Source organism: Bufo bufo, chromosome 1 (assembly GCF_905171765.1).
Source record: "Bufo bufo chromosome 1, aBufBuf1.1, whole genome shotgun sequence".
Taxonomy (NCBI): Eukaryota; Metazoa; Chordata; class Amphibia; order Anura; family Bufonidae; genus Bufo; species Bufo bufo.
The window spans coordinates 246892915-246920635 of record NC_053389.1 but is presented as its reverse complement, the minus strand read 5'-3'; the positions used below and the strand labels follow the sequence as shown (position 1 = coordinate 246920635).

Below are 27721 nucleotides of genomic sequence, written 5' to 3'. Positions count from 1 at the left end.
TACAGGGGCCGACGCTGAACTCCTGCACCAGGGGCAAAGAGCTTTGAGCTACGCCCCTGCGCATATTATCTCACACAGCAGTCCCTCCAATTCTCAGCCCCTCCCCAGTATTCACATCCACCTCTCCAGCACTGTCAGACTCTCTCCCCTCTCAGTGCTACATAGTATTTTGCCTTTACCCTCTCTAAATGTGTCATAACGACAGGAGGCGGATTACGGCCACAGATAACATCTCGCTCTATAGAAGTAAACAGAAAGTCAGTAGGGGCGGATGCAGCCTCGCTTTCATCCCAACATGGCGTATGTGGAAAGGCTCTATCTCGTGCAGGGTCTGGTGAGCGGTGCTGCGGCTCTGCCTTCTTCTATAGGGGACTTTCAGATCCCCTTGTGACCGGCGTTTCCTGCCCCTGTCATGTGACCAGCCGCCTGCATTGTGACAGCAGTAGAGCGGGAGCCCACAGGTAAAAAAAAAAGGGAAGTGGGGATCCAGATCCAGTGGGCCGGTACAGATCTGGGGGGCCGTGTTTAGGGTCCAGGTGCACAGGGAGGTTTCTAGGGGGGGTAGATGTGTTTGAGGTGAAAGCGGGCATTACTGGTGGTTGAGCACAAACATGCAGCCTCATGTAGCATACTGTAATATATAGTTTATAATGTAAATGTAAACTATTGCAATATATATATATATTATAATGTAACCTGAGATACAGCATATTTATTGTAAAAGAATGCTATATAACTGGTGTAATAGTATGGAGTTCAATAAAACAGATAGAGTATAATGTAACCTGAAACAGAACATATATAGTAGAATGTAAAGTAATAAACTATCAGGTTGGGATTTCCACAAATCTCTTTCCATGTATGTCCCTTTACCAGCTGCTAGGGAGGGGCAAGAGGGGGGCAGCGGAAGGGCCATGGGCAATGAGCGCTTTCATTGTGGCAAATGGGTTAGGTTAAGAAATTGGCATTGAGGGGTTGCGGTGCTGTTTCAGTTTTCACCTCAGGCAGCAGAAAGGCTAGGTGCACCCCTGGTTCCTGGGCCAGTGCAAAATCTGGAACAGGGCATCACCTTCCATGTACCATTTATAATGCCAGTGTATGGATCTCCCCAGTCACCATGACCCCGCTGCAGCTCCTGCCTCTGATCTTGAGAATGAATGGGTGCTGGTCCTGGCCCTCTCTAGAGAACTGACTGCTTATACCAGGGGTAGGCAACCTCCAGCACTCCAGCTGTTGTGAAACTACAACTCCCAGCATGCATACTTGCTCTGCTCTTCTAAGAACTCTCATAGAAATGAATGGAGCATCCTGGGACTTGTAGTTTCACAACAGCTGGAGTACCTGATGCCTGGCTATTACCCTGTCTCAACATTAAAATAAATGGACTGGGTCCAACATGGCTGCCCACCTCTCTACTGCTCATCTGCAAAATGTCTATATTATCTTGTAATGATTTTTGTTCTTTCTATAGTGAAACATTGGGCATGACGTCGGCGGTGGAGCGCACCGATGACCTGGTGAGGGAGTACCTGACCTTCAGGGGCTTCACCAACACCGTGAAGCACTTTGAGGCGGATATAAAAGCTGATAAGGAGAAAGGATTCCGTGTAAGTGACAGTCTAGTGTGGTGGTTGTCTTGTCTCATTATTGCCTTCCAGGTTCTGCTGCAAAAAATGAAAATCAGACATCATATAGTACAGAGGTAGCAGAGTTAACCGTCACACTTGGTGCGTTTTCACATCTAGGTAACACATCATGACTGTCCCTGTTGACTCTGTTACATCTGTACATGACAATCTCTTTCTAACAAAGCCAGAACCAGCCCTGTACCTCACATGGATCCAGAGATCTCCACGTTTGACCAGTGAGGTGGGGAAGAACTACGAAAAAGGACAAACAGCAGGTGGCGCCACACATATACTGTTCATTGAATAGCTCACTGGCTATACTATTCTTTTAGTTACATGGAATTAGAAAAGTATTCAGATTCAGGTGCTGGCTTGAAAAACGTAGAATATGTTTCATTGGACAACCCCTTTGAAGGGAAAAGTCAGTCAAAATGATGATCTGAATGAAATAGAAACAGTCAGCAGGAGAGATGAGGGAGTCTAGTAACCTAGAACCTGGAATTACTCTAAATGACCCATCTGGAGGTATTGAATGGAAGAAGAATCTCTCTGCAGATACTGTATATGAGCTGTACGAGGAAGTGGTTCATATATAGATGTCATTGTCCTCGTAGTCTCTCTCTTATATATACTGTGTCTATCATTTTAGAAGCTGCCGTAAATGCATGCTAATCTGCGGCTCAGAACTCTTCCATTAATCTAAAACCCAGCAGTCCAGAAAGTCACTGGTCCAACACATAGAAGAAGGAAGACTAATCTTATATGTTTTTATTATGGGCTCTCCATTTGTATGCTTTTCAATGACTGTCCGATAATCCAGAATATTTGATAATTTGCCAGTTCTTTAGCCAATGCTGGAGTAGGTAAGGATTGTAATGTATGCATTGGATTATAGATCATATTAATCCTATTAGATCAACCTAAACCTACTAAACCTTAAATAAAAATAGAAAAAACACATGGACACGTAATAATCATGGATAAATTAGCGCACGTCCAACTTTATTAAAGAATATCTTCAACATCCGATAAACCATATAATTTTAATTCAATTTATCACTGAATTAGACCAGCCATAAGCTCGGCCTAAATACTTGAATCATCTCGTCCGCTCGCCACTTATTGGCGAGCGACTTTACCCCTCCTTCTAATAAAGTGACCGTGACAAACAAAAATTAAAGGGATGGCGAGTGGGGCAGCAGATCCTAATATGCGGCTTGGCTGACAGCCTAACGCTGGCAGCCACCGCAATTATATACCCTTTTCTAAATGGCACCCCACACCTATCCTCCAATGCCCTAACTGTTGCTGGGCCCCCTAAACTTCCTAGCTCAAGCAACGTCTCACTATAGGATATCCCATTAACCAATCCCCTGTTACCTGCCTTAACCCAGCAACCACGCTATTTTTAGCCAATTTGACCACTGCCTTCGGCGGAAAAAATTCCCGCCAAAACTGCTCTAAACTACCTATCATAATCCCATGAGGATCCCTCCATGTGTAAATTTTCAGGATCCTAATATTCTGTGCACACCGTAATCTCCTCTAGAAGCAACGATGAAGCCTCAGGGGTGCGGTGAATAGATACTGAGGAAAACAAGTGTAACACTAGAAGTTAGAACACTGGTGGATGATTGTTTTAAGACATAATGGAAGTAGTGTTGAGCGAACTTCTGTTTTAAGTTCGGCGTCTAAAGTTCGGCTTCCGGTTAGCGGAGAATCCCGATATGGAATCCGAATTCCGTTGTGGTCCGTGGTAGCGGAATCAATAATAGCCATTATTGATTCCGCTACCACGGACCACAACGGAATTTGGAATCCATATCGGGATTCTCCGCTAACCGGAAGCCGAACTTTAGACGCCAAACTTAAAACAGAAGTTCGCTCAACACTAAATGGAAGGTTTTGGGGAAAGGTCGCTTCATTTAAGGGATTCTTGACATGGGTGATACTTTTCTGTGCCACTCTTCAGGCTCCTCACCTCGGCCTATATGCTGTAATTATGTGATCATTATTTGTCATCCGTATCATTGGGGGACACAAGCTTGACCATGGGTATAGTTGTTGCCACTAGGAGGTGGACACTAAGCAGAAAGGTGTGAGATCCTCCCCTTCAGCTATACCCTTCATACAAGGGACTAAGCTAAATGAGTTGTTAGCTTAGTATCTGTAGGATACAGACCTCCCCGTGTTGCAGGTCTGCTGTTTTTTTTTGTTCGTTTTTTTTGTTTTCTCTTATTTATTTATTTTTTTTCTAGTGGGAGTTTCAGGCAGTCCTCAAAGATGCCTGCACTCCCACACAGGAGACCAGGGGGTCCCCCAAGCCTGCTGCTCCTTCTCGTTCTCCAAAAGCGGGCCAGAGATTCCTAAAAGTCTCTGTATCCCGCCAGTGTTCGGATCACCACGGCCGTCCACCGCAAGTCCCCTCTGTTTCTGGTGTAGCGTCCCTCTCCAAGGGGCTGCACACCGAAAGTAGCGTCGACAGAGGCTAGCAGGACCTGCGCTGGTGGCTAGAGCCATTTTCGGGGCGGGGCATGAGTTCTCCCCGCTCCCACGCCAGCAGCTGAGCTGAATCTGGACAATGGGTGCTGGTTCCCCCTACATTCGGATTTTAAATGCACCTGCGGCGGGACGCTGACAAGGCTCCTCTGGACATGCTGCGTGGAGGGACACAGGCTGGGTAAGCGCTGTTTTCCCCTTCCTACATGGTTTAACCTACCCCCTTCATCCTCTTTCCTGTCACTGCAGGGTTGTCATTATGTCCGAGCCCAGGACCCGAAGCAGGCGGTCACTTCTGTGCACCATTTTGCTTGGGAATCGTGTCGCGCAAAACTTCCATCTGCTCAGTCAGATCCCCTCTGCTCTGAGTGTGCTGCTCCACCGTCAAGTGGCTTGACCCCGGACCTAATTGCCCCTGCTGCCCAGCCTATGGTAGAACCAGAGTGGGCACATACCCTGTCAAGGATGGTACAGGATGTCTCCAATACCAACAAAGCTATTGTGGAGATATTGGGGCATTTGTCGGCAAGTCAGTCCTTTGACCGGTCCAACTCTGGGGTTCATGGGGCTGATGCCCATCGCGGCCGTCCCGCAAAACGGGCCAGAACATCCTCCCCCAAAAGGGTGTCTGTCTCCCGTTTCCTCGGCCTCTCCTCCTCTTACTAGAGAGTCTCACTCTGACGTGTCTTTTATGGAAGAGGCATGTTCTGAGGAGAGGGTGTCAGATGAGGATGGTGTCTCTCCTAGAGGGTCAGTCATCCAATGGTGGACAATCTTATTACATCGGTTATCGAGATGTTGCAGGTTGAGGACCCCGCACCTCTATCGGCCATCTCTGGTTTTTCCTTTATAAGGTCCCGTCGCTCGCATAAGTGTTTACCAAACCACCAGGATTTTGATTCCTCTTTCCAAGGAGTGAAATTTTTCTGATAGACGTTTTTCTTGGCCAAAACGCTTAAACTTCCTTTATCCATTTCCGGAGGATTTGACTAAGAAATGGTCGTCCTCACCTATAGTGGACCGGACAGTTTCCCGCTTGGTTAAACATACTACCTTGCCAATCGAGGATGGGGCTTCTTTCTGATATCAGGGATAAGAAACTGGAAGCGTTTGTAAAATCTTCCTTTGAAGCAGTGGGCACAGCACTGAAGTCGCTGTTTGCCTCTACATGGGTGAGCAAGGCTATGGGGGGAGTGGGCAAATAATTTACGTCAGGGTCTCGCCTCGGGAGTCCCCTCTGGGGAACTAGCCGATATTGCCCTGCAGTTCTCTCATGCCAGTGCGTATATTTGTGTGGCCTCTTCGGACATGGACAGGCTTATGGCTCGCTCATCAGCCCTGTTGGTGGCTATTCTCCGTACCCTATGGCTCTCCTGCTGGGCTGCAGATAATGCTTCAAAGCGGACCCTGACGGCCCTCTCCTTAACCGGCTGCAGACTTTTTGGTAAGCGCCTGGATGAGATCATTTCGGACGCTACAGGTGGTAAGAGCGCTCATTTACCATAGAACAGGGGGCGGTTTAACCACCTCAGCCCCCCTAGCTTAAACACCCTTAATGACCAGGCCACTTTTTACACTTCTGCACTACACTACTTTCACCGTTTATTGCTCTTTGGAATGTGACACCCCAAAACACATTGCCCAACTTCTCCTGAGTACGGCGATACCAGATGTGTGACACTTTTTTGCAGCCTAGGTGGGCAAAGGGGCCCACATTCCAAAGACCACCTTTAGGATTTCACAGGTCATTTTTTACACATTTTGATTTCAAACTACTTACCACACATTAGGGCCCCTAGAATGCCAGGGCAGTAGAACTACCCCACAAGTGACCCCATTTTGGAAAGACACCCCAAGGTATTTCGTGATGGGCATAGTGAGTTCATGGAAGTCCGCTAACTTGTGACAAAAAATAAAAAATTCTAGGAACTCGCCATGCCCCTCACGGAATACCTTGGGGTGTCTTCTTTCCAAAATGGTGTCACTTGTGGGGTAGTTATACTGCCCTGGCATTTTAGGGGCCCTAATGTGTGGTAAGTAGTTTGAAATCAAAATGTGTAAAAAAATGACCTGTGAAATCCTAAAGGTGCTCTTTGGAATGTGGGCCCCTTTGCCCACCTAGGCTGCAAAAAAGTGTCACACATGTGGTATTGCCGTACTCAGAAGTTGGGCAATGTGTTTTGGGGTGTCTTTTTACATATACCCATGCTGGGTGAGATAAATATCTCGGCAAAAGACAACTTTTCCCATTTTTTTTTTATACAAAGTTGGCATTTGACCAAGATATTTATCCCACCCAGCATGGGTATATGTAAAATGACACCCCAAAACACATTCCCCAACTTCTCCTGAGTACAGCGATACCACATGTGTGACACTTTTTTGCAGCCTAGATGCGCAAAGGGGCCCAAATTCATTTTATGAGGGCATTTTTAGACATTTGGATCCCAGACTTCTTCTCACTCTTTAGGGCCCCTAAAATGCCAGGGCAGTATTAATACCCCACATGTGACCCCATTTTGGAAAGAAGACACCCCAAGGTATTCAATGAGGGGCATGGCGAGTTCATAGAAATTATTATTTTTTGGCACAAGTTAGCGGAAAATGATTTTTTTTTGTTTTTTCTCACAAAGTCTCCCTTTCCGTTAACTTGGGACAAAAATTTCAATCTTTCATGGACTCAATATGCCCCTCACGGAATACCTTGGGGTGTCTTCTTTCCGAAATGGGGTCACATGTGTGGTATTTATACTGCCCTGGCATTTTAGGGGCCCTAAAGCGTGAGAAGTCTGGAATATAAATGTCTAAAAAATTTTACGCATTTGGATTCAGTGAGGGGTATGGTGAGTTCATGTGAGATTTTATTTTTTGACACAAGTTAGTGGAATATGAGACTTTTTTTTTTTTTCTTCTTACAATTTCCGCTAACTTGGGCCCAAAAAATGTCTGAATGGAGCCTTACAGGGGGTGATCAATGACGGGGGTGATCACCCCATATAGACTCCCTGATCACCCCCCTGTCATTGATCACCCCCCCTGTCATTGATCACCCCCCTGTAAGGCTCCATCCAGACATCCGTATGTGTTTTGCGGATCCGGGGTGTCCGTGTTTTGCGGATCCACGGATCCGCAAAACACATACGGACGTCTGAATGGAGCCTTACAGGGGGGTGATCAATGACCGGGGGGTGATCAATGACCGGGGGGTGATCAATGACAGGGGGGGTGATCAGGGAGTCTATATGGGGTGATCACCCCCCTGTCATTGATCACCCCCCTGTAAGGCTCCATTCAGATGTCCGTATGTTTTTTACGGATCCACGGATACATGGATCGGATCCGTAAAAAACATATGGACGACTGAATGGAGCCTTACAGGGGGGGTGATCAATGACAGGGGGGGTGATCAGGGAGTCTATATGTGGTGATCACCCCGTCATTGATCACCCCCCTGTAAGGCTCCATTCAGACGTCCGTATGTTTTTTACGGATCCGATCCGTGGATCCGTAAAAAACATACGGACGTCTGAATGGAGCCTTACAGGAGGGTGATCAATGACAGGGGGTGATCAGGGAGTCTATATGGGGTGATCACCCCCCCGTAAGGCTCCATTCAGACGTCTGTATGTGTTTTGCGGATCCGATCCATGTATCCGTGGATCCGTAAAAAACATACGGACGTCTGAATAGAGCCTTACAGGGGGGTGATCAATGACAGGGGGGTGATCAGGGAGTCTATATGGGGTGATCACCCCCCTGTCATTGATCAACCCCCTGTAAGGCTCCATTCAGACGTCTGTATGTGTTTTGCAGATCCGATCCATGTATCCGTGGATCCGTAAAAAACATACGGACGTCTGAATGGAGCCTTACAAGGGGGTGATCAATAACGGGGGTGATCAGGGGTTAATAAGTGACAGGGGAGGGGGGTGTAGGGTAGTGGTGTTTGGTGCTACTTATTACTGAGCTGCCTGTGTCCTCTGGTGGTCGATCCAAGCAAAAGGGACCACCAGAGGACCAGGTAGCAGGTATATTAGACGCTGTTATCAAAACAGCGTCTAATATACCTGTTAGGGGTTAAAAAAATCGCATCTCCAGCCTGCCAGCGAACGATCGCCGCTGGCAGGCTGGAGATCCACTCTCTTACCTTCCGATCCTGTGAACGCGCGTGCGTTCACAGGAAGTCTCGCGAGATGACGCGTATATGCGTGACTCTGCCAGCAGCTGCCGCCTCCGCAACACGATCCTGCGTTAGGCGGTTAATAAGTCAAAAAAGCAGAAGCCTCTTTTTTTCGCCCCTTTCTGAGTTTCTCCAGCCCAAAGAGGTCGGCCGCCAAGTCGGCCCCGGATCAGAAGCGCAAGCCTTCTTTCAAGCCTCAATCTTCCTGGTGTCCCCGTCAACAAGGCTCCAAGTCCTATAACCCCAAGACCTCCGCTGCATGACGGGCGGCTTCCGGCGCCCTCCGATCGGGTGGCTGGCTTCATTTGTTTGGCTGGCTGGCTCGCGTCTCGGATGCTTGGATGAGAGAGGTCAAGTCCAATGTTGGGAAATTTCTCCATTCAAGGAGTATGGTCATGCGAGGAACGCTCCCTCCCAATAAACGTTCTGTAGTTGAGAGCGATTCGTCTCTCTCTGCGACATTGGACCGACCATCTTAGGTAACGTCCGGTTCGGGTTCAGTCCGACAACTCCACGGCGGTGGCGTACCTCAATCACTATGTGCAATCGACACTAACGGACCCTATCTAAGTATAGGTATAATAGCTATATTCATTCAGAAAAAGCCTAGATGGCTAAATACCTAACTTGACCCAGATACTTGTAGCTCAATAAAATATAGCTTTTAATTGACATCATTAAAACTGGTTTGTGAGCCAAAAAAAAGGGTTCAAAATAAACTGTTCCCTGTCTATGATGCCTAATGTGTGCGTGTTTTGTTTCCACTGGCAGGGATGTGCACTGTCCCTGCTGTGATACCACACTTGTTGCCAGTTACTCCACTGGCTCCTAATATCTGAAACTACTGCATAGATTCTGGTACTGATCTTGTACTTTTAGTTGATATTTTATCTATTCTAATAGTTAGGCACAAATTGACAATGGACAGAAACCTAAAACCTAGAGACTGCCCCAACATGTTTCCCCAGCTAAACTGGCTTCATCAGGGGTATTGGGCAGCAATACTGGGTAACAAGTGTGGTATCACAGCAGGGAGAGTGCACATTCCTGCCAGTGGAAACAAAGCATGCACACATTAGGTATAGACAGGGAACAGTTTATTTTTATCCCTTTTATTTATTTATTTTTGGCTCTTGAACCAGTTTTAATGATGACAATTAAAAGCTATATTTTATTGAGATACAAGTATCTGGGTCAAGTTAGGTATTTAGCCATCTAGGCTTTTTCTGCATGTACCTCAATCACCAGGGCGGCGCCCGGCAGCCATGGCGGAGACGGCTCTGATTCTCAGATGGGCGGAGAACCATGTTCCGCGCTGTTGGCAGTTCACATCCCCGGCATCGCTGACTTCCTCAGCCGGGAGCGTCTTGATCCCGGCGAATGGGCTCTTCACCCACTGGTCTTTTGAGCCATCTGTGAGCGATGGGGTCGGCTGGACGTGGATCTCATGACCTCCCGCTTCAACAACAAGGTCGAAGACTTCGTTGCGCGGTTCAGGGATCCCCTGGCCCTGGCGTGCGACGCGCTGGTGAGTCTGTGGAGTCGGTTCATGTTTCCTTACGTGTTCCCGCCTCTTCCTCTCATTCCACGTCTCCTCCAGAAAATCAAGTCCAAAGGACTGCTCGTCATTCTCGTGTCCCCAGATTCGCCACGCCGAGTGTGGCATGCATCTCTAGTCACCCTTCTCGCTGACGAACCCTGGCGTCTTTCTCTTCATCATCTTTCCAGCAGACGGATTCCCTGTTTGTGATTCCAGAGGGGCCAAGAAGAGGGCTGGTGGCGTCGAAGACTTCCATTTCCCGATGCATTCGTTTGGCCATTGTGGAAGAGTTAATGACCGGGCCCCACTCCTCCGGGTGACTGCTCATTCTGCTCGGGCAGTGGGGGCCTCTTGGGCGGTGCATCACGGGGCTTCGGCCCTTCAGGTATGCAAGGCGGCGACCTGGTCGTCTTTGCGCACCTTTTCCAAGTTTTATAGAGTGCACATCTTTTACGTCTCTGGGGCGTAGAGTTTTGCAGATGGCGGTTCTCTGATTGGCAGGAGGGTTTCTTGTTATGCCCACCCTTGGGGACTGCTCTGTATCGTCCAATGTTCAAGCCTGTGTCCCCCAATGATACGGATGAGAAAACTAGATTTTTGTACTTACCATAAAATCTGTTCCTCTTCCGTTCATTGGGGGACACAGCTCCCACTCATTCTCTTGTTTACGGGCCTTTACTGGCCTGTGTGGTTCTGGATTTGTACATAGTGTGGTTTTTGTATTGCTTCTCCTACTGCTTTTGTTGTTCAATCATTTTATTCAGGCAAAAAAAAATGTAACAACATGTACCAGTACAATGTGGAAAACACATCTTAAGTAATAGTGACAGTAATAGGGTTACTTAATCTGAGCAAGGAGATCCCACACTTATAGAACCCACGACAAAGAGTGTTTCCTGAAGCCTATGCATAAACATGAAATCAAGACATACGGGGGAGACAAACACAGACAACACATATACAACACACAAGGATAAAGACAAACTACTAGGTATCTTCCATAAAAGCAAACATCATCATTCTGAAATAACCGGAGAAGAACTGGTCCGGTCCAGCCATTCAGAGAACCCCTGGGACCCCTTGAACAAAATCCATGGCATCCACACTTTCAAGTATTTCTGGTCTAGTCCCGCATCCTCTGCAATCAATTCCTCCATTCTACGCATATTCTCGAACGTCTCTAACCATTCTGTCATCTTCGGAGCGTCCTGCGACTTCCAATGTCTAGGCAACACCACACGAGCCGCCTGCATAAAATCTCAGGAGGCCCTTTTTAGCTACCTGAACGGAACCGGCAAACATTGATAACAAAGCTTCCTCCGGAGTCCAAACAGATGTCTCTCCTACTGCTTTTGCACTAACTGATTTAGCTTAGTCCCTGTATGAAGGGTATAGCTGAAGGGGGGGAGCTCACACCTTAGTGCTTAGTGTCCACCTCCTAGTGGACACAGCTATACCCATGGTCAAGCTTGTGTCCCCCAATGAACGGAAAAGAAACAGATTTTACAGTAAGTACAAAAATGGCAAATATATAGATTATATTTTTTTAATCTTAAAGATTATGTGGCGGATTTACTGTATAAGGCCCCATGCACACCACTATTTTTTTTGCTGTCTATAAACTGCGGGACTGCAAAGCATGAATACCAGCCGTGTGCATGGCATTTTTTTTATTTTATTATTATTATAATTTTTTTTTTTTTATGTGGAAAAAATATACATTTATGTGCATGTGACCTAGAATGTAGACGCCATAAGGCAAATGTGCCAAATGTATTACCGTGGCTGAGAATGGATGATGAATTTGGTGCAGAGATGGACACTTCCATCTAACTCTATACCACCGATTGGCTTACTTTCCATCAGACTTTTTGGCCAAAATGATCTTAAGCCACACCCCTTTCTCAATAAGCCACACCCCCGTGGGTGGACAATCAATGTGGATTATTCTTACTTGCTTCATAAATATATCTAAAATGAGATGTATCTCTGCATGACTGTTTGCCGTTTAGGTTCCTAGAGAAGCTAGGTGGCAACCAATATTGCTGCCATTTCAGCTCCAACAGGGTGATTACCCAGTTTTACAAAACTTTTAAGTGATAATTCTGTCCGGTTCCGTAGATCATTGTATAAGTAGACAGATTTACCATCAGGGATCAGGGAAAGTTGACCATATTTGTTGTTGTCCAGTTTTCCACTTTAGAGTTTAGGTTTTTAATCACTAATCCTAATGTATTTTTTAAGGTGGATCGGATTGTGGAGCAGTTACTGCACTTTATTCAGAATTATGACCTGAACGGGCTGCTGGATTACTGGGGTTACCTAGAGCGGCGACTCTTCAGCAGGCTGGAAGATGTCTATCGTCCGACCGTCCACAAGCTGAAAACGAGTCTGTTCCGATATTATCTGGTCTGCACAATACAAGTACGTGTGTCTTACTCGTGATGCCCATGAAAAATACAAAGACAATTCAAATGGCTCTACGTGCCCAGGTGCCGGATTATTGGATATTCTGAACTATTGGAAGTTCAAATGCTTTTTGTATTTGATTACTATATATTTTTTTGGACTGTAAGATGCACTTTTTTGACAAGAAAGAAAAATCTTGCTAAATAGTGCCTGCGCCTTATAGTTCACAATCTGGCTCCAGACCTCTCTGACTGCTTCCTTAAAAGGTAAACTAGGTTTTGCTAAAACTTTTTTGATATGTCATAGAGACATATCAAAAGTTTTGATCAGTGGGGCTTTGAGGGCCGAGACTCCCTTGATCCATGGAATGAGGGGAGATAAGCGCTTGCATATCTCTCCCCTTGCTGCAGAGGATGAAATCAAGATGTGCCCATAGAGCTTGATACACGCATACTTCTTTCTCCTCATTCTAGTGATCTGCGGGGGTCTCAGTGCTCAGAGCCATACCATCAAAAATTTTCATGTTTCTCTATGACATATCAAAAGTTTTGACCCTTTAATGATCCGGTAGAGCGCTCATCCGTGAGAGAGCTGTGCGTCTGATTCTCCCCTTCCTGACACTGTTCTGTGTGATCAGTTAAGTCAGGAGAAGAGGCTCATGCAATACATGGAGGGGACTGTTAGGAACACTGTCCTCTCCATCTTGAAGGTCTCTACATTACAGTAAAGGAGAAAAAAACTCTGAAGCTGCAGTTGAAGGACCTTTCATGATGTCACAAGTGAGAGGAGCCAAACCAGGAAGACAGTACAGTACATGCACCATTGCGGTTTGTTACAGTGGTCAGCAGATGACACACTAAGGTTTACAGGAGCTGAAAAAAACTATTAACCCCTCTATGCTAAACCCTAAAGTTAGTGTCCTTGACCACACCACTTTATTAAACCGCCAGGGAAGGTTTAAAGGGCATCTGTCAGCAGATTTGTACCTATGAAACTGGCTGACCTGTTACATGTGCGCTTGGCAGATGAAGGCATCTATGTTGCTCCCATGTTCATATGTGCCCACATTGCTGAGATAAAAGATGTTTAACTATAGGCAAATTAGCCATTAGGAGCAACAGGGGTGTTACCGTTGCACATAGAGGCTCTGCTCTCTCTGTAAGTGCCGCGCCTTGTGCACTTGGATTGACAGGACCAGTGTAACTGTCATCATGCCTGGCCCTGACTTCTCCTGAGGCCTCATACAGACGACTGCATGTATTTTGCCTCAAAAAACGGATCCCCAAAAAATACGGATAACGTCCGTGTGCATTCCGTATCTTGCTGAACAGAACGGCTGGCCCCTAATAGAACAGTGCTATCATTGTCCGGACAATAATAGGACATGTTCTATTTGTTTGCGGAACGGAAATACAGTAACTGAATGCACATGGAGTAACTTTGTTTTTTATTTATTTTTATTTTTTTGCGGATCCATTAAAATGAATGGTTTCGCACACGGTCCTCAAAAAAAAACCAGAACGGACCCGGAAAGAAAATACGTTCGTGTGCATGAGGCGTAAAGTCAATCAAAGTACAGAGAGAGTGGCAGTTGCAGAGAGAGAGAGAGATGAGTCTCATTTGCATATATTAAAACATAATTTTTCTCATCAATTGGGGCACATATGAACCTGGGACCAACACAGATGTCTTCAGCTGCCAAGCGCACATGTACCAGGTCAGCCAGTGTCATAGGTACAAGTCTGCTGACAGATGTCCTTTTAATCTCCACAACAGTCACATTGAAATTGGAAAAACCCTCCCAAAAATGTCAGTTTTTAATTGTAGATTTTTAATGTGTTTCTGCAATAAATCTTAGGCTACTTTCACACTTGCGTTCGGAGCGGATCCGTCTGGTGTCTGTACAGACGGATCCGCTCCTAAATGCAAACGCTTGCATCCGTTCAGAACGGATCCGTCTGCATAACAGTTTTTTTCAGATCTGATTTTTCACTTCGTGAAAACTCAGATCCGACAGTATATTCTAACACAGAGGCGTTCCCATGGTGATGAGGACGCTTCAAGTTAGAATATACTAAAAGTACTGTGTACATGACTGCCCCCTGCTGCCTGGCAGGTGCTGCCAGGCAGCAGGGGGAGACCCCCCCCCCCCCCCCCCTCCCTCCCTCCCTCCCTCCCCTGTATTTAACTCATTGGTGGCCAGTGCGGCCGGACCCCCCCTCCCCCCCCCCCCTGTCTTTTAACTCATTGGTGGCCAGTGCGGCCGGCCCCCCCTCCCTACCCCCCCTAATTAAATCGACCGACCCCCCCCCCATCATTGGTGGCAGCAGAGAGTTCCGATCGGAGTCCCAGTTTAATCGCTATAAGCAATGCGCTGCACAGACCTTTCACTTACCAGTAGGAGGAGCGCCCGGCCGGTCACAGACATCGCAGGTAAGTATAATGCTTCTAAAATTGCTAAGTAACCATGGCAGCCAGGACTGCAGTAGCGTCCTGGTTGCCATGGTTACAGATTGGAGTCCCAGCGATTAAACTGGGACTCCGATCGGAACTATCCGCTGCCACCAATGATGGGGGGGTCGGTCATTTTAATTAGGGGGGGGGGAGGAAGGGGGGGGCCGGCCGCACTGGCTACCAGTGAGTTAAATACAAGGGAGGGAGGGGGGGGGGCGGCCGCACTGGCCACCAATGAGTTAAATACAGGGGAGGGAGGGAGGGGGTTGGCGGCCGCACTGGCCACCAATGAGTTAAATACAAGGGAGGGGGGGCGGCCGCACTGGCCACCAATGAGTTAAATACAGGGGAGGGAGGGGGGGTCTGCTGCGTGGCAGCACCAAGTGTCCCCATCACCATGGGAACGCCTCTGTGTTAGAATATACTGTCGGATCTGAGTTTCACGATCTAACTCAAATCCGATGGTATATTCTAACATAGAGGCGTTCCCATGGTGATGGGGACGCTTCAAGTTAAAATATACCATCAGATTGGAGAAAACTCCAATCTGATGGTATATTAATAGGGACTCCTGACTTTACATAGAAAGTCAATGGGGGACGGATCCGTTTGCAATTGCACCATATTGTGTCAACGTCAAACGGATCCGTCCCTATTGACTTGTATTGTAAGTCTGGATGGATCCGCTTGGCTCCGCACGGCCAGGCGGACACCAAAACGCTGCAAGCTGCGTTCGGGTGTCCGCCTGCTGAGCCGAACGGAGGCCAAACGGTGCCAAACTGATGCATTCTGAGCGGATCCGCATCCACTCAGAATGCATTGGGGCTGTACGGATCAGTTCGGGGCCGCTTGTGAGAGCTTTCAAACGGAGCTCACAAGCGGAACCCCGAACGCAAGTGTGAAAGTAGCCTTATTGGCGCACAACTCCGGGGACACAATTGCATTTTTAATCCCTTAGTGACATAATTAACTTCAGCCTTAAAGGGAACCTGTCACCTCCAAAAACCATCCTCAGCCGCCAGCAGTACCTGAGAGTAGCCCGCAGTGTGTTTCTAATGTTCATTTTCGTTCAGCAGTCAGATGCGGTAAAAGCTCTGAAAACGTTCTTTTATCCCCTGCCCGTGCTATTTTCTAGTCATGCTTAAAGTCAAGGTAACCACGCCCCCTTCCCTGCCCCTTCTCTGTGACTGACAGCGCTTATGCAAAGATTTTGGCAAAGCCAGCCGAAATGCTGGCTGTCAGTCGCTGCAAAGGGGAAGGGGGTGCTGTTACCTTGACTTCAAGCATGACTAGAAAATAGCGCGGGCAGGAGATAAAAGAACGTTTTCAGAGCTTTTACCACATCTGACTGCTGAACGAAAATGAACATTAAAAACACACTCCAGGCTACTCTGGTTTTTGGAGGTGACAGGTTCCCTTTTAAAGGGGTTGTCTCACTTCAACAAATAGCATTTATTACAATAGCAGTTAATACAAGGCACTTACTAATGTAATGTGATTGTCCATATTGCCTCCTTTGCTGGCTGGATTCATTTTTCCATCACATTATCCATTTCCATGGTTATGACCACCTTGCAGTCAGTGGTGGTTGTGCTTGCACACTATCGGAAAAAGCACCAGCCTATGTGCGCTCCCACAGTCCCAGCCACCAGAGAGGCCAGTGCTTTTTTCCTATAGTGTGCAAGCGCGACCACCACTGATGGATTGTAGGGTGGTCTGTAACCATAGAAATGAGTAGTGTATAATGTGATGGAAAAATGAATCCAGCCAGCAAAGGAGGCAATATGGACAATCAGAATACATTAGTAAGTGCCTTAACTTTCTCTACATGCCATTTGCTGAAGTGATACGATCCCTTTAAGGACCCATAAGATGTTCACCCTCTGTGTTCTAGCAGTCATAACTTTTTCATTTTTTTTATTCTAAATAAATTTTATTTATTTTTTTGCAGGATTAGTTGTAGGGTTTTTTTAGGAACCATTTTGGGGTGTGTATATATAGTGTATTAAATAACTTTTATTTGATTTTTAGGGGGAAATAGAAAAAAATGCCATTGTAATATTGCAGTATTTTGTGGAATGTATTTAAGGCATTCACTATGTTGTAAAAATAACATAAATGTATTATGTGGGTCACTACAATGATGAAAATGCCACATTTCTATACATTTTTATTATTTTGTCTTTCGTCCTTCAGTTATCAGCTCTGCAACTGCTCCTCCTCCAGACTGAAGGGGAGGGTGGGGGGCTGCTTTAGCTGCTCCTGTCTCTGATTTGGGCTTTTCAGCTTTCAAACAAGACCAGTTGCAGGTTTCTAGCTGCTACCTTTCAGGTGATAGCAGCAGCTAAAGCAGACCTCCCCCACCCTCTACTTCTGCCCGAGCTCAGCTTGGGCAGAACAATTAAGTACGTTTCTCACTGCCCGGCTGAGCTTGGGCAAAACAGGTGGTTAATAAATAGGAAATTATCTAAAGGTGCGTCTTATAGTCTGAAAACACATGTGGGAATTACTGTATTTGGTTGCCAAATAAAAGAATTGTCCCTGTATTAAAGGGGTTTTGTCACTTCATCAAGTGGCATTTATCATGTAGAGAAAGTTAATACCAGGCACTTACTAATGTATTGTTATTGTCCATATTTCTTCCTATGCTGGCTGGATTAATTTTTCCATCACATTAGACACTGCTCGGTTCCATGGTTACAGACCGCCCTGCAATCCATCTTCGGTGGTCGTCCTTGCACACAACAGGAGAAAGTGTCAGCCTCTCTGATGGCCGGGACCATGGAAGCGCACATAGGCTAGTGCTTTTTCCTATAGTGTGCAAGCACGGCCACCACTGATGGATTGCAGGGTGGTCGTAACCATGGAAATGAGCAGTGTATAATGTGATTGAAAAATGAATCCAGTCAACTAAAGAAGCAATGTGGACAATCGCAATACATTAGTAAGTGCCTTGTAGTAACTTTCTCTACATGATAAATGCCACTTACTGAAGTGAGACATTCCCTTTAAGGAATTGCTGTTTATGCAGTCCTTATATATTCAGGACAGTCAGGGTATACCTGAGAAAATTGTGCCTTATCCTGTTACATTGAACTGCTTCTCTGAGATAAAATAAAGAGAGGGAATGTGATAAAATGCTTTACCTGTTAGATCTCCCTGCAGGCTTTGTTTCTTTCTCTGCAGTAGTCATGTGCCTGTACACCCATTTGACCACTGCAGGCAAATACTGGTCTCAGCAGTGTATGGCTCAGAACCGCTGAGACCAGTGATGGACTGCGGCAGTCACCGCAGCCAAGTAAAAAGCCTGACGGAGTGCGCTGGAGTTGTAGGGGAATAGGTAAGTTTGCTCTCTCTTGGTATTTTATGACATTCCCTACCTTTGGCCAAGTTGTTCATTATCTCAGAAAACCCCTTTTCTAATGATATTTTATTGTAGGCTGTAAATCAAGGTTTTTCCATTTTGGACCAGACTGCAGTGTCGCCTGTTTGGCCAGTAGAATGTCAGCACTTGTGCATACTGTTATACTTTCTATAGCCATTGTTTTGATTGTAAGCTCATGTCACAAATCGATGCGATGTATTACAGAACAGCCGGATGGAGAAAGCACATGACTTCTTCCAGAAGCAGGCGCCAGAGCTGCAAAACCAGGCAGAATGGAAGGAGTGGTTTGCTCTTCCTTTCCTTCCTGCGCCTGATGTCAACCCAACCTTCTCAACGTACTTCTCCAGGCAGTGGGCAGACACCTTCACAGTGTCCCTGCACAACTTCCTCAGCGTCCTCTTCCAGTGTATGCATATCCTTTCTGGGAACTGCAGACTATAGGGTGGGGCACAGGTCCTGGAGCATTACTGTGTTTTAAAGTAGTACTCCATAGACCTAAAATTACAATTTTGCATCAGAGATGACATATCTCAGTATTCCCTGCTTGTTCATTGTCTGCACAGAGACGCCTCTGGTAATTTGCATCTGGGAAAGTGTCATTTTTACATCAGGCACTGTACAGTCATTTGTTTTTTAAGACAAATTAAAGGGGTTCTGCACTTTGTTTAAACTGATGATCTATCCTCTGGATAGATCATCAGCATCCGATCAGTGGGGGTCCGACACTCGGGACCCCCGCTGATCAGCTGTTTGAGAAGGCAGCGGCGCTCCAAGAGCGCCGCGTCCTTCTCACTGTTTACTGCAGGCCCAGTGACATCACGACTATTATCAGTGGCCTGGGCGGGGCTAAGCTCCATTCAAGTGAGCAGAGCTTAGCCCCGCCCAGGCCAGTTGATACTAGTCATAACGTCACTGGGCCAGCGGTAAACAGTAAGAAGGCCGTGGCGCTACTGGAGCGCGGCTGCCTTCTCAAACAGCTGATCTATCCAGAGGATAGATCATCAGTTTAAACAAACTGCAGAACCCCTTTAATTTTTCGATTCCATTATGTGAACTCGGCTACTGTTAAGGGTATGTCTCGCAACAAGCTTGCTGACTGTTTGCAATAACTACCAGCTAAATTTTCAATGCAGTTCTGTGCAAGCAGCATGTCGTGTGGGGACACATCACCACTGAGGCCAGTCATTGACTGCAGTAATGCAGGTGACCCCCTCTGTGTGGTGGTTAGCAGATGAGGACGAGAGGAACAGTGAAGAGAGCCAGGTGGCTGGAACAGATAAGAAGAAAACATAATTTAAAGGGAGTTATTCACCAGGAAATGCAGTGTTAAAAAAAAGTCTAAATGCCTGGAGAAAAAGTAATTTTAATTTATATTCAAATGGGCAGGTACAGTCAGGTCCATAAATATTGGGACATGGACACAATTCTAACATTTTTGGCTCTATACACACCCACAATAGATTTGAAATGAAATCCACTGTGGTGGTGTATAGAGCCAAAAATGTTAGATTTGTGTTGATGTCCCAATATTTATGGACCTGGCTGTAGGTGCACAGAGGGCAGGCCCAAGCTGCTCTGTGCACAGAGTGGCTTGGGCCAGCCCCCAGTGCACCTAAGTTCTAATTTGCATATGGATTAAAAGTACTTTTTCTCTAGAATTATGCAGTAAATTACTAAGTAAAAAGTACCATTACATTCTGCTTAGCTAGCCCTACAAGGCATTGTGCCTGGCGTAGGATGCGTTCACATGTAGTTTTTTTTTAGTGGCATTTATTTCTCTAAAAACACCAGTTCCCGATGTTAGCTGAAGACCAATGGGAAATATGAAAAGTAGGACACAAGCGTTTTTTCCTCCTTGTACTTTTGTTCATTAGCTGGCGTTCTTTTGTCTTTCTTGCTTCTTTTAAAAAAAAATGCAGCATGTTGTAGCTTTTGGTGTTCTTTCTGGGGCTTTGCCATCAACTTCTCTGTCGGGGAAATATGCCATAAAGAAAGCACTAGCGGTAAGACACATTGGTGGACATTTATCAAAACTGATGTAGAGGAAAACCGGCTTAGGCCTCTTTCACACTTGCGTTGTCCGGATCCGGCGTGTACTCCACTTGCCGGAATTACACGCCGGATCTGGAAAAACGCAAGTGTACTGAAAGCATGCTTTCAGTGTTACTATGGCACCCAGGACGCTATTAAAGTCCTGGTTGCCATAGTAGTAGTGGGGAGCGGGGGAGCAGTATACTTACAGTCCGTGCGGCTCCCGGGGCGCTCCAGAATGACGTCAGAGCGCCCCATGCGCATGGATGATGTGATCCATGCGATCACATGATCCATGCGCTTGGGGCGCCCTGACGTCACTCTGGAGCGCCCGGGGAGCCGCACGGAAGGTAAGTACACTGCTCCCCCGCTCCCCGCTACACTTTACCATGGCTGCCAGGACTTTAGCGTCCCGGCAGCCATGGTAACCATTCAGAAAAAGCTAAATGTCGGGTCCGGCAATGCGCCGAAACGACGTTTAGCTTAAGGCCGGATCAATGCCTTTCAATGGGCATTAATTCCGGATCCGGCCTTGCGGCAAGTGTTCCGGATTTTTGGCCGGAGCAAAAAGCGCAGCATGCTGCGGTATTTTCTCCGGCGAAAAAACGTTCCGTTCCGGAACTGAAGACATCCTGATGCATCCTGAACGGATTTCTCTCCATTCAGAATGCATTAGGATAATCCTGATCAGGATTCTTCCGGCATAGAGCCCCGACGACGGAACTCTATGCCAGAAGAAAAGAACGCAAGTGTGAAAGAGCCCTAAGTTGTCCATAGCAATCAATCAGATTCCACCAGAATTTTCCAAAGGAGCTCTGAATGAAAGGTGAAATCTGATTGGTTGCTATTAGCAACTAAGCCAGTTTTACGTTACACCAGTTTTGATAAATGTTCACCACTGTGTGGGAAAAAAACTCTAGTAACAAACGCATGTGCCCCAAAACAATTTTTTAGGGGTAAAAAAAACACCCGGACCAAATTCATGCATGTAAGTACCCTAACACTGAATTTTCTCGGTGACTATTTTTAAAGGGATTGGCCCATCTCAGACATCGCTAGGATATGCCAAAAATGTCACATAGGAGCGGGTCCCAGAGGTTGGACCCGCTCCTATCTCCAGAACAGATCCCCTGAAGTGAAGGAGAGCATACTGTGCATGCTCAGTGTCCTCTCCATTCACTGCCGGAAAGGACACGTTTGTGTGCATGAGCCCTAACTAAAAATCAATAGTAAATCAAAGTGTATAAAATGTTACTCATTTCATGAAGATTTTAAGTATAGAATGAAATAAATTGTTCAGAGACTGAAGTTTCCTTTAACTGTACCCTGCACCTGTTCCAACCATCCTCAACTTTGATGCTGAGTGTCAAAGAATATTCCACATGCAGGAAGAGAATGAGGCTCTTAGACAGAAGGTTGGTACCAGTTGTGCAGTAAGCTTTGAAGTACACCTGATGTGCAGCATTTAGGGGGTCATTGATAAAACTGCTGTAATGTAGAACTGGCTTAGTTGCCCATAGCAATGAATCAGATTCCTCCTTTCATTTTCCAAAGCAGCTATCATAAATAAAAGGTGAAATCTGATTGGTTGCTATGGGCAACTAAGCCAGTTCTACTTTACACCAGTTTGATAAATGACCCCTTAGTCTATTGCTAATCGTCTATGAGGTCAATCATGGAGAGTTTAGAACTTCACATTTCATAGGTGATTTTCCTTCTTTTTGCACCAGCCCGACCTTTTTACTGGAGGATCTTAAGAACCATGACTGCTGACCCCTGCGTGTTAGAATTAATAAAGCATTTTGGAATATGGTGCTTGCATTATCTGTGCTGCAAAGTGGGAAAGATTGTACTGCTATCTGCATCACGACTCCTTAAAGGCAGTGCTTCTCAATTATTTTCTGTCATGCCCCCCCCCCCCCCCCTAGGAAGAAGAAAACATTTCGCGCCCCCCCGCGCGACTGTAAATAGTATCATTTGTCTATAAAATTGTTATAAGTACACCTCTGCATAACACTGTATCCTTATTAACGTATAAGAATAAAAAAAGAAATGGGGATCGGACACACACTTATGGGGGGATCTGTGGATGACGGACACTTATGGGGGGATCTGTGGTTGACGGACACTTATGGGGGGATCTGTGGATGACGGACACTTATGGGGGGATCTGTGGATGACGGACACTTATGGTGGGATCTGTGGATGACGGACACTTATGGGGGGGATCTGTGGCTGGCACTGTTACAGGGGGATCTGTGGCTGGCACTGTTATATATGTGCCATCCACAGACCCCCCACCCCATAACAGTGCCATCCACAGACCCCCCCAGCCCATAACAGTGCCATCCACAGACCCCCACCCCTTAACTGTGCCATCCACAGATTCCGTGTGCCCGCCGCCGCCGTTTAAAGTTATTAAACATGCCCCCCTCACTCCTAATAGTACCGTATATCCGAATTTCTTCTGTATAATGCCGGCAGGCGGGCCGGGCGGCCGGCGCGTCCCTCAGTGATGTCACTTGTCTGAGCCGCCTGCTTCATTCATAAAGCAGGCGGCGCAGGCACATGACATCACTGAGGGACGCGCCGGCCGCCCGGCCTGCCTGCCGGCATTATACAGAAGAAATTCGGATATACGGTACTATTAGGAGTGAGGGGGGCATGTTTAATAACTTTTAATTCAATAATACATTTTATATTAGTATACCGGAGGGAGCGGTGGGGCGGGGCTATAGTACAGTGACTGCACTGCCCCACCGCTATTGCCGGCCCCCAGCTCCTCCTCCCAGTCCCTCCCCCGGCCCTCGCTCCGTACATCGCATCCAGCGCCTGCGTCGGCCTCTGATCAGACGGGAGATGAGCGCTTCCACAATAGAAGCGCTTCTCTCCCTGCCGCATATTACACTGCGAGCTGTCGGCCGCCCGGCGCCCCTGTTGCTATGGCGCCCTGTGCGGCCGCACAGCCCGCACACCCCAAAGGCCGGCCCTGAACGAGCCCCCTTTTACGGAGCCTGGCGCCCCCCCTGGGGGGCGTGCCCCACTATTTGAGAAGCACTGCCTTAAAGGGATTGTCCTATAAGGACAACCACTGTCTTTATGTCTAATTAGGGATCCCCACCCCTCTTTCAGCCATATACAGGGATGCCACTAACAAGCAGTAACTTTTTGTAGTGGACTCTGGCCGCCTGCTCTGCGCCTCTCATATTAAATGTACTGGCTTTTACGAGACAACAGTTTAATAAAGAAATAAGTGACAACTGCTCTTAACTGCATTTTGTGATGACCAAGGTGGTAGCTGCTGGCTGCTCCACATGTAAAAATAAAGGGGAAATTTGATCCCCCCCATCTGGAATTTGGTGCTCTACTGATTTGCATTATGATCTCAGATTTGAGTTTCAGGATAATGAGTCGTGTGTTCTATCAATTACTATATTAGTACATCATTTAAGCGCAGTTTTTGTAACCTTTGCAACTCGGTTTCTCAGCTCTTTGCTCTGCAGGCTGAGACTCACCGGTTGAAAAAAGAAGGTGATGATGGCCCTATGGTTCACCACAAGCTGCCACATTATGTCTCCAATATGGATCGGCTGGGAGACTCTGAGCTGTGAGTGAAAACAGGCAAATACCATTCCTCTGAAATATAATTACTGTAATACTGCCTCCTATGTACAAGAATATAACTATTGTAATCCTGCCTCCTATGTACAAGAATATAACTATTGTAATACTGCCTCCTATGTACAAGAATATAACTATTGTAATACTGCCTCCTATGTACAAGAATATAACTACTATAATACTGATCCCTATGTACAAAAATATGACTACTATAATACTGATCCCTATGTACAAGAATATAACTACTATAATACTGCCTCCTATGTACAAGAATATAACTACTATAATACTGCCTCCTATGTACAAGAATATAACTACTATAATACTGATCCCTATGTACAAGAATATGACTACTATAATACTGCCTCCTATGTACAAGAATATAACTACCATAATACTACCTCCTATATGCAAGAATTTAACTACTATAATATTGTCCTCATAAGTACAAGAATATACCTACTAGAATACTGACTCCTATGTACAAGAATATAAAGCTTACTGCTCTCTATCTACAATAAGATAATTACTATAATACACTCTAGTAGCAGAATATAGTATAATACTGCCTCCTATGTAGGAGAATAGAAATAATATAACCCTACTGCCTATGTATAACTATAACTCAGTGAAATACTGCCCCTGTGTACAAGTTGAATCAGTTTTATTCTGCAATTGTGTCCAGTGTTTTAGTTTTTCCATTTGGATTGCATCCGTACATTAGTTATTCACGCAACCATCAGTAAAACATTAACTGCATCCTAATGCCATGTGTATGCTGTCAGTTTTTTTTTTTTTTTTAACTAACCTATTGACTTGAATGGACCATTCCTGTGTGTAAAACGGATGAAGATAGAACATGCAGCAATTTTTTATGAGCGGACAGATGGTCAGTGAAAAATAGGTCAGGCTGACCATTTGCATCTCGATGGAAAACTCACTCATGTTAAATAAGCTTATCATGCATTCAGAAAGTTTTTAGACCCTTTCACTTTTTTTTTTTTTTTTTACATTTTGTTATGTTGTGGCCTTGGGCTAAAAAAAACAACTAATTCAAGTTTCCCCCATCAATCTGCACTCAATACCCCATAATGAGAAAGTGAATAGAACATTTTTGAAAATTTTTTAAAAGGGAAAAACAAACATTTGCCTGGACATAAGTATTCAGACCCTTTTCTATGACACGTGAAATTTTAGCTCTGTGGGCCTCCTATTTCTCTGGATAATCTTTGAGATGTTTCTACACCTTGATTGGAGACCACTTTTAGTTGATTGGACATGCTGTGGAAAGACACATCCCTGTCTATATAAGGCCCCCAAGCTGACAATGCATATCAGAGATATGGAGGAAAGAACTGTCTGTAGAGCTTAGAGACAGGTTTGTGTGGAGGCACAGATCTGGAGAAAGGTACAAAAACAGTTAAGATGCACTGAAAGTTCCCAAGAGCTCAGTGGCCTCTATAATTCTTAAATGGGAGACATTTGGAACAACCAGGACTCGGGGAGAAGAGCCTTGGTAAGAGAGGTGACCAAGAACCCAGTGGTCATTTTGACTGAGTGCCAAAAAGCTGTCCTGTGCATGAGCCCTATTGATACATTTTTTCATGTTCACAGTACCATGATCTCGAGTCAGAGAACCTCTGGATCAGCTGTCCAATCTCAGAAGACCACAGGGTTCCTCTCTTCTTTACTCCCACAGAGCAAAAAAGTAGCAACTAAACCTCAACAAGTCACCATGTCATCTCCAACACAGAGCACTGCTGGTCTTCCATTGAAGAAGGAACCAGGGAACAGTCAGGTAATCTTCTGCACAATGTACCACATACTTTTTGCTGTTGACATGGGACATGTGTAAATGCTTCTAGTGACAACCTGCTCAGTTATGGATCCCATCTATCCCATTGGAGAAGACTGCAGTCTGTGTCTATTCAGCTTGACATAGCAGCAGATTCACATCAAATTAACATAAGACTTTTGAAAAATACTGAACTTTTGTAGGCATAGAAATGTCCTTGTTCTTTCCAGACCCAGAAAGCAAAAGAGATCCTAAGTGTGACTAAGGAAGCGAAAAACATGCCCAATGTACTTGGCATCCCACCTGTCACTGATGCCAGTATGGTGCAACAGAGGCAGCGACGCCTGCAGGAAAGGAAGGAACTGCTCGCAAAGACACAGTCACAGGTGAGGAGACATTTACACAAAATACATAAGGGAATGATATATCTGCCTCACACAAGCTTGTAGACTAAAGAGGGAGCAGGGATAGTTCTTCCAAGTGGTGGACGTTGGCTACAGATTGGTAGACAGTCACAGCCAAAGGAATGAGGCATTAGTGACTAGGTGCGTTTTAAATGCCTGTTTAGTTTTTTTGAACGTAAGCAAGTCTGGAATGGAGGAAAAGGTTCCAGGTATTGAAATAAGTGTGAGAGAAATCCTGAAGGGTATGTTCCCCTGCCGATTTTGATGTTGTAAAATCCTGCACATATACCACGGCGGTACCATGGTGCCTTGCCGTGGTTGTTCACTTTGGATGCCACAAACCTACTCATGGCTTAGCTCCACTGACTGGAGCTAAACCACAAGTGGACACCTGTCGTGGCTTCAAACGGCGTCTGTCCACACACCTCACCAAGAAAGCAAATATCCTTTCTTGACATGGTCGAGACTTCAAACCGCCAGCCGTGCAACTTGCAGTGATGCCTCCATTGAGAACAATGGGAAGCAAGAACCACGCAGTGAACACCTGACTTATGGCATGCAGTCCCCAACAAAATTCTGATGGCATAATCTGCCATGTCAACGTCCTCGAAGAGTGGAAGGAAGTGATGACAGAAGAGGAAACAATAATTCAACAGAAGCTGGACAGAGCAGTTAGCAGTTAACTTTAGATAAGTGTGGAGATGTAGAATGAGAAGGTATTTCAAGGTTAGACACATAAGAGCAGCTGAGAATATTGGAAGGGATGGATGAGTCTAGTCTTCATGATAGATTGTAGCAAGGAGAGTCTTGTTAGTGGATCAGAGAGGAGAAAAAGTGTCTTAAAGGGGTTGTCCCATGAAAAATATTTTTCAAACCAGCACCTGGATCCGAATACTTCTGTAATTTCATGTAATTTAAAATTTAGTATAATAACTGAGTTATTCAATAAAATCTCGGTTCCATCCTGCCTCCAACTGCCACCAGCCAGATCTACTGTTAGAAGGTATGATAGTTAGAGAGCTGCAGTAGAAAGGAGATGCCTCCCTGAGAAAGCACACACCCTCTGAGCTTCCAGCTTCAAATGTATCTAGCAGAGCATTTGAGGACATCTCTGGATCCATCTAAGGTACAGGGCAGGTTCTAGCTTTGTTAGAAAGACACTGCCATGTACTATATGATGTCGGATCTTTATTTTTCACATTAATCATGAGATGTGTGTCAGGGAGGGATGATGATAGAGCTGATTTAAAAGCGTCGGGAATGCTGCAAACATGCAAGGTAGCAGTGATCAAATCAAGCTCTGCCTATAAAGGGCTTGAAGGACCAGTTGGTGATGGAAAGTGCAATGTTAAGTGAGTGCAGAATTTTGTAACATGGTTGATTGAATCAAATGCATTTTGTTCCTTGTAGCAAAGCATAGAGAAGAAGCCTGAGACTGGAGAAGCGGAGCCTGAGCTTCGACCCGAACCCCAGCATGACCCGGTCGATGCTCTGATGAAGGGGGTTAAAGGAAACTCGTCAGGTGGTGGAGAGAAACCAGAGCAACCGTTCATAGTACTCAGCCAAGATGAGTATGGAGAGCATCACTCCTCCATCATGCACTGCAGGTAATGTGCCTCCCATGCCTGGACTAGAACCCACAGATGTTTTACATTAAAGGACCTCACACTAAGATTTTTTTAATAGGTTTAATAGAAGCTTACAGATGTCCTATCAAGTCAAACTGAAAGCCCCCCCCCCCCTTTTGAAGTACAGATTAGTATCTGGATAGAAGT

At 45.8% G+C, this 27721-nt stretch overlaps 1 protein-coding gene across 1 annotated transcript in view; it reads left to right on the top strand.

Annotated features, from left to right (window-relative positions):
* The first annotated feature begins 204 nt into the window (after nucleotides 1–204).
* Nucleotides 205–27721, top strand: part of WDR91 (WD repeat domain 91) — a 44046-nt gene continuing 16529 nt past the window's right edge. Inside the window, exons 1-9 of the mRNA XM_040438238.1 lie at nucleotides 205–461; nucleotides 1472–1607; nucleotides 12092–12271; nucleotides 18300–18507; nucleotides 21459–21541; nucleotides 23615–23733; nucleotides 25362–25545; nucleotides 25773–25928; nucleotides 27357–27553. Coding sequence (XP_040294172.1) covers nucleotides 1485–1607; nucleotides 12092–12271; nucleotides 18300–18507; nucleotides 21459–21541; nucleotides 23615–23733; nucleotides 25362–25545; nucleotides 25773–25928; nucleotides 27357–27553 — 1250 coding nt within the window. The 5' untranslated portion in view covers nucleotides 205–461; nucleotides 1472–1484. The remainder of the gene's footprint in view (nucleotides 462–1471; nucleotides 1608–12091; nucleotides 12272–18299; nucleotides 18508–21458; nucleotides 21542–23614; nucleotides 23734–25361; nucleotides 25546–25772; nucleotides 25929–27356; nucleotides 27554–27721) is intronic.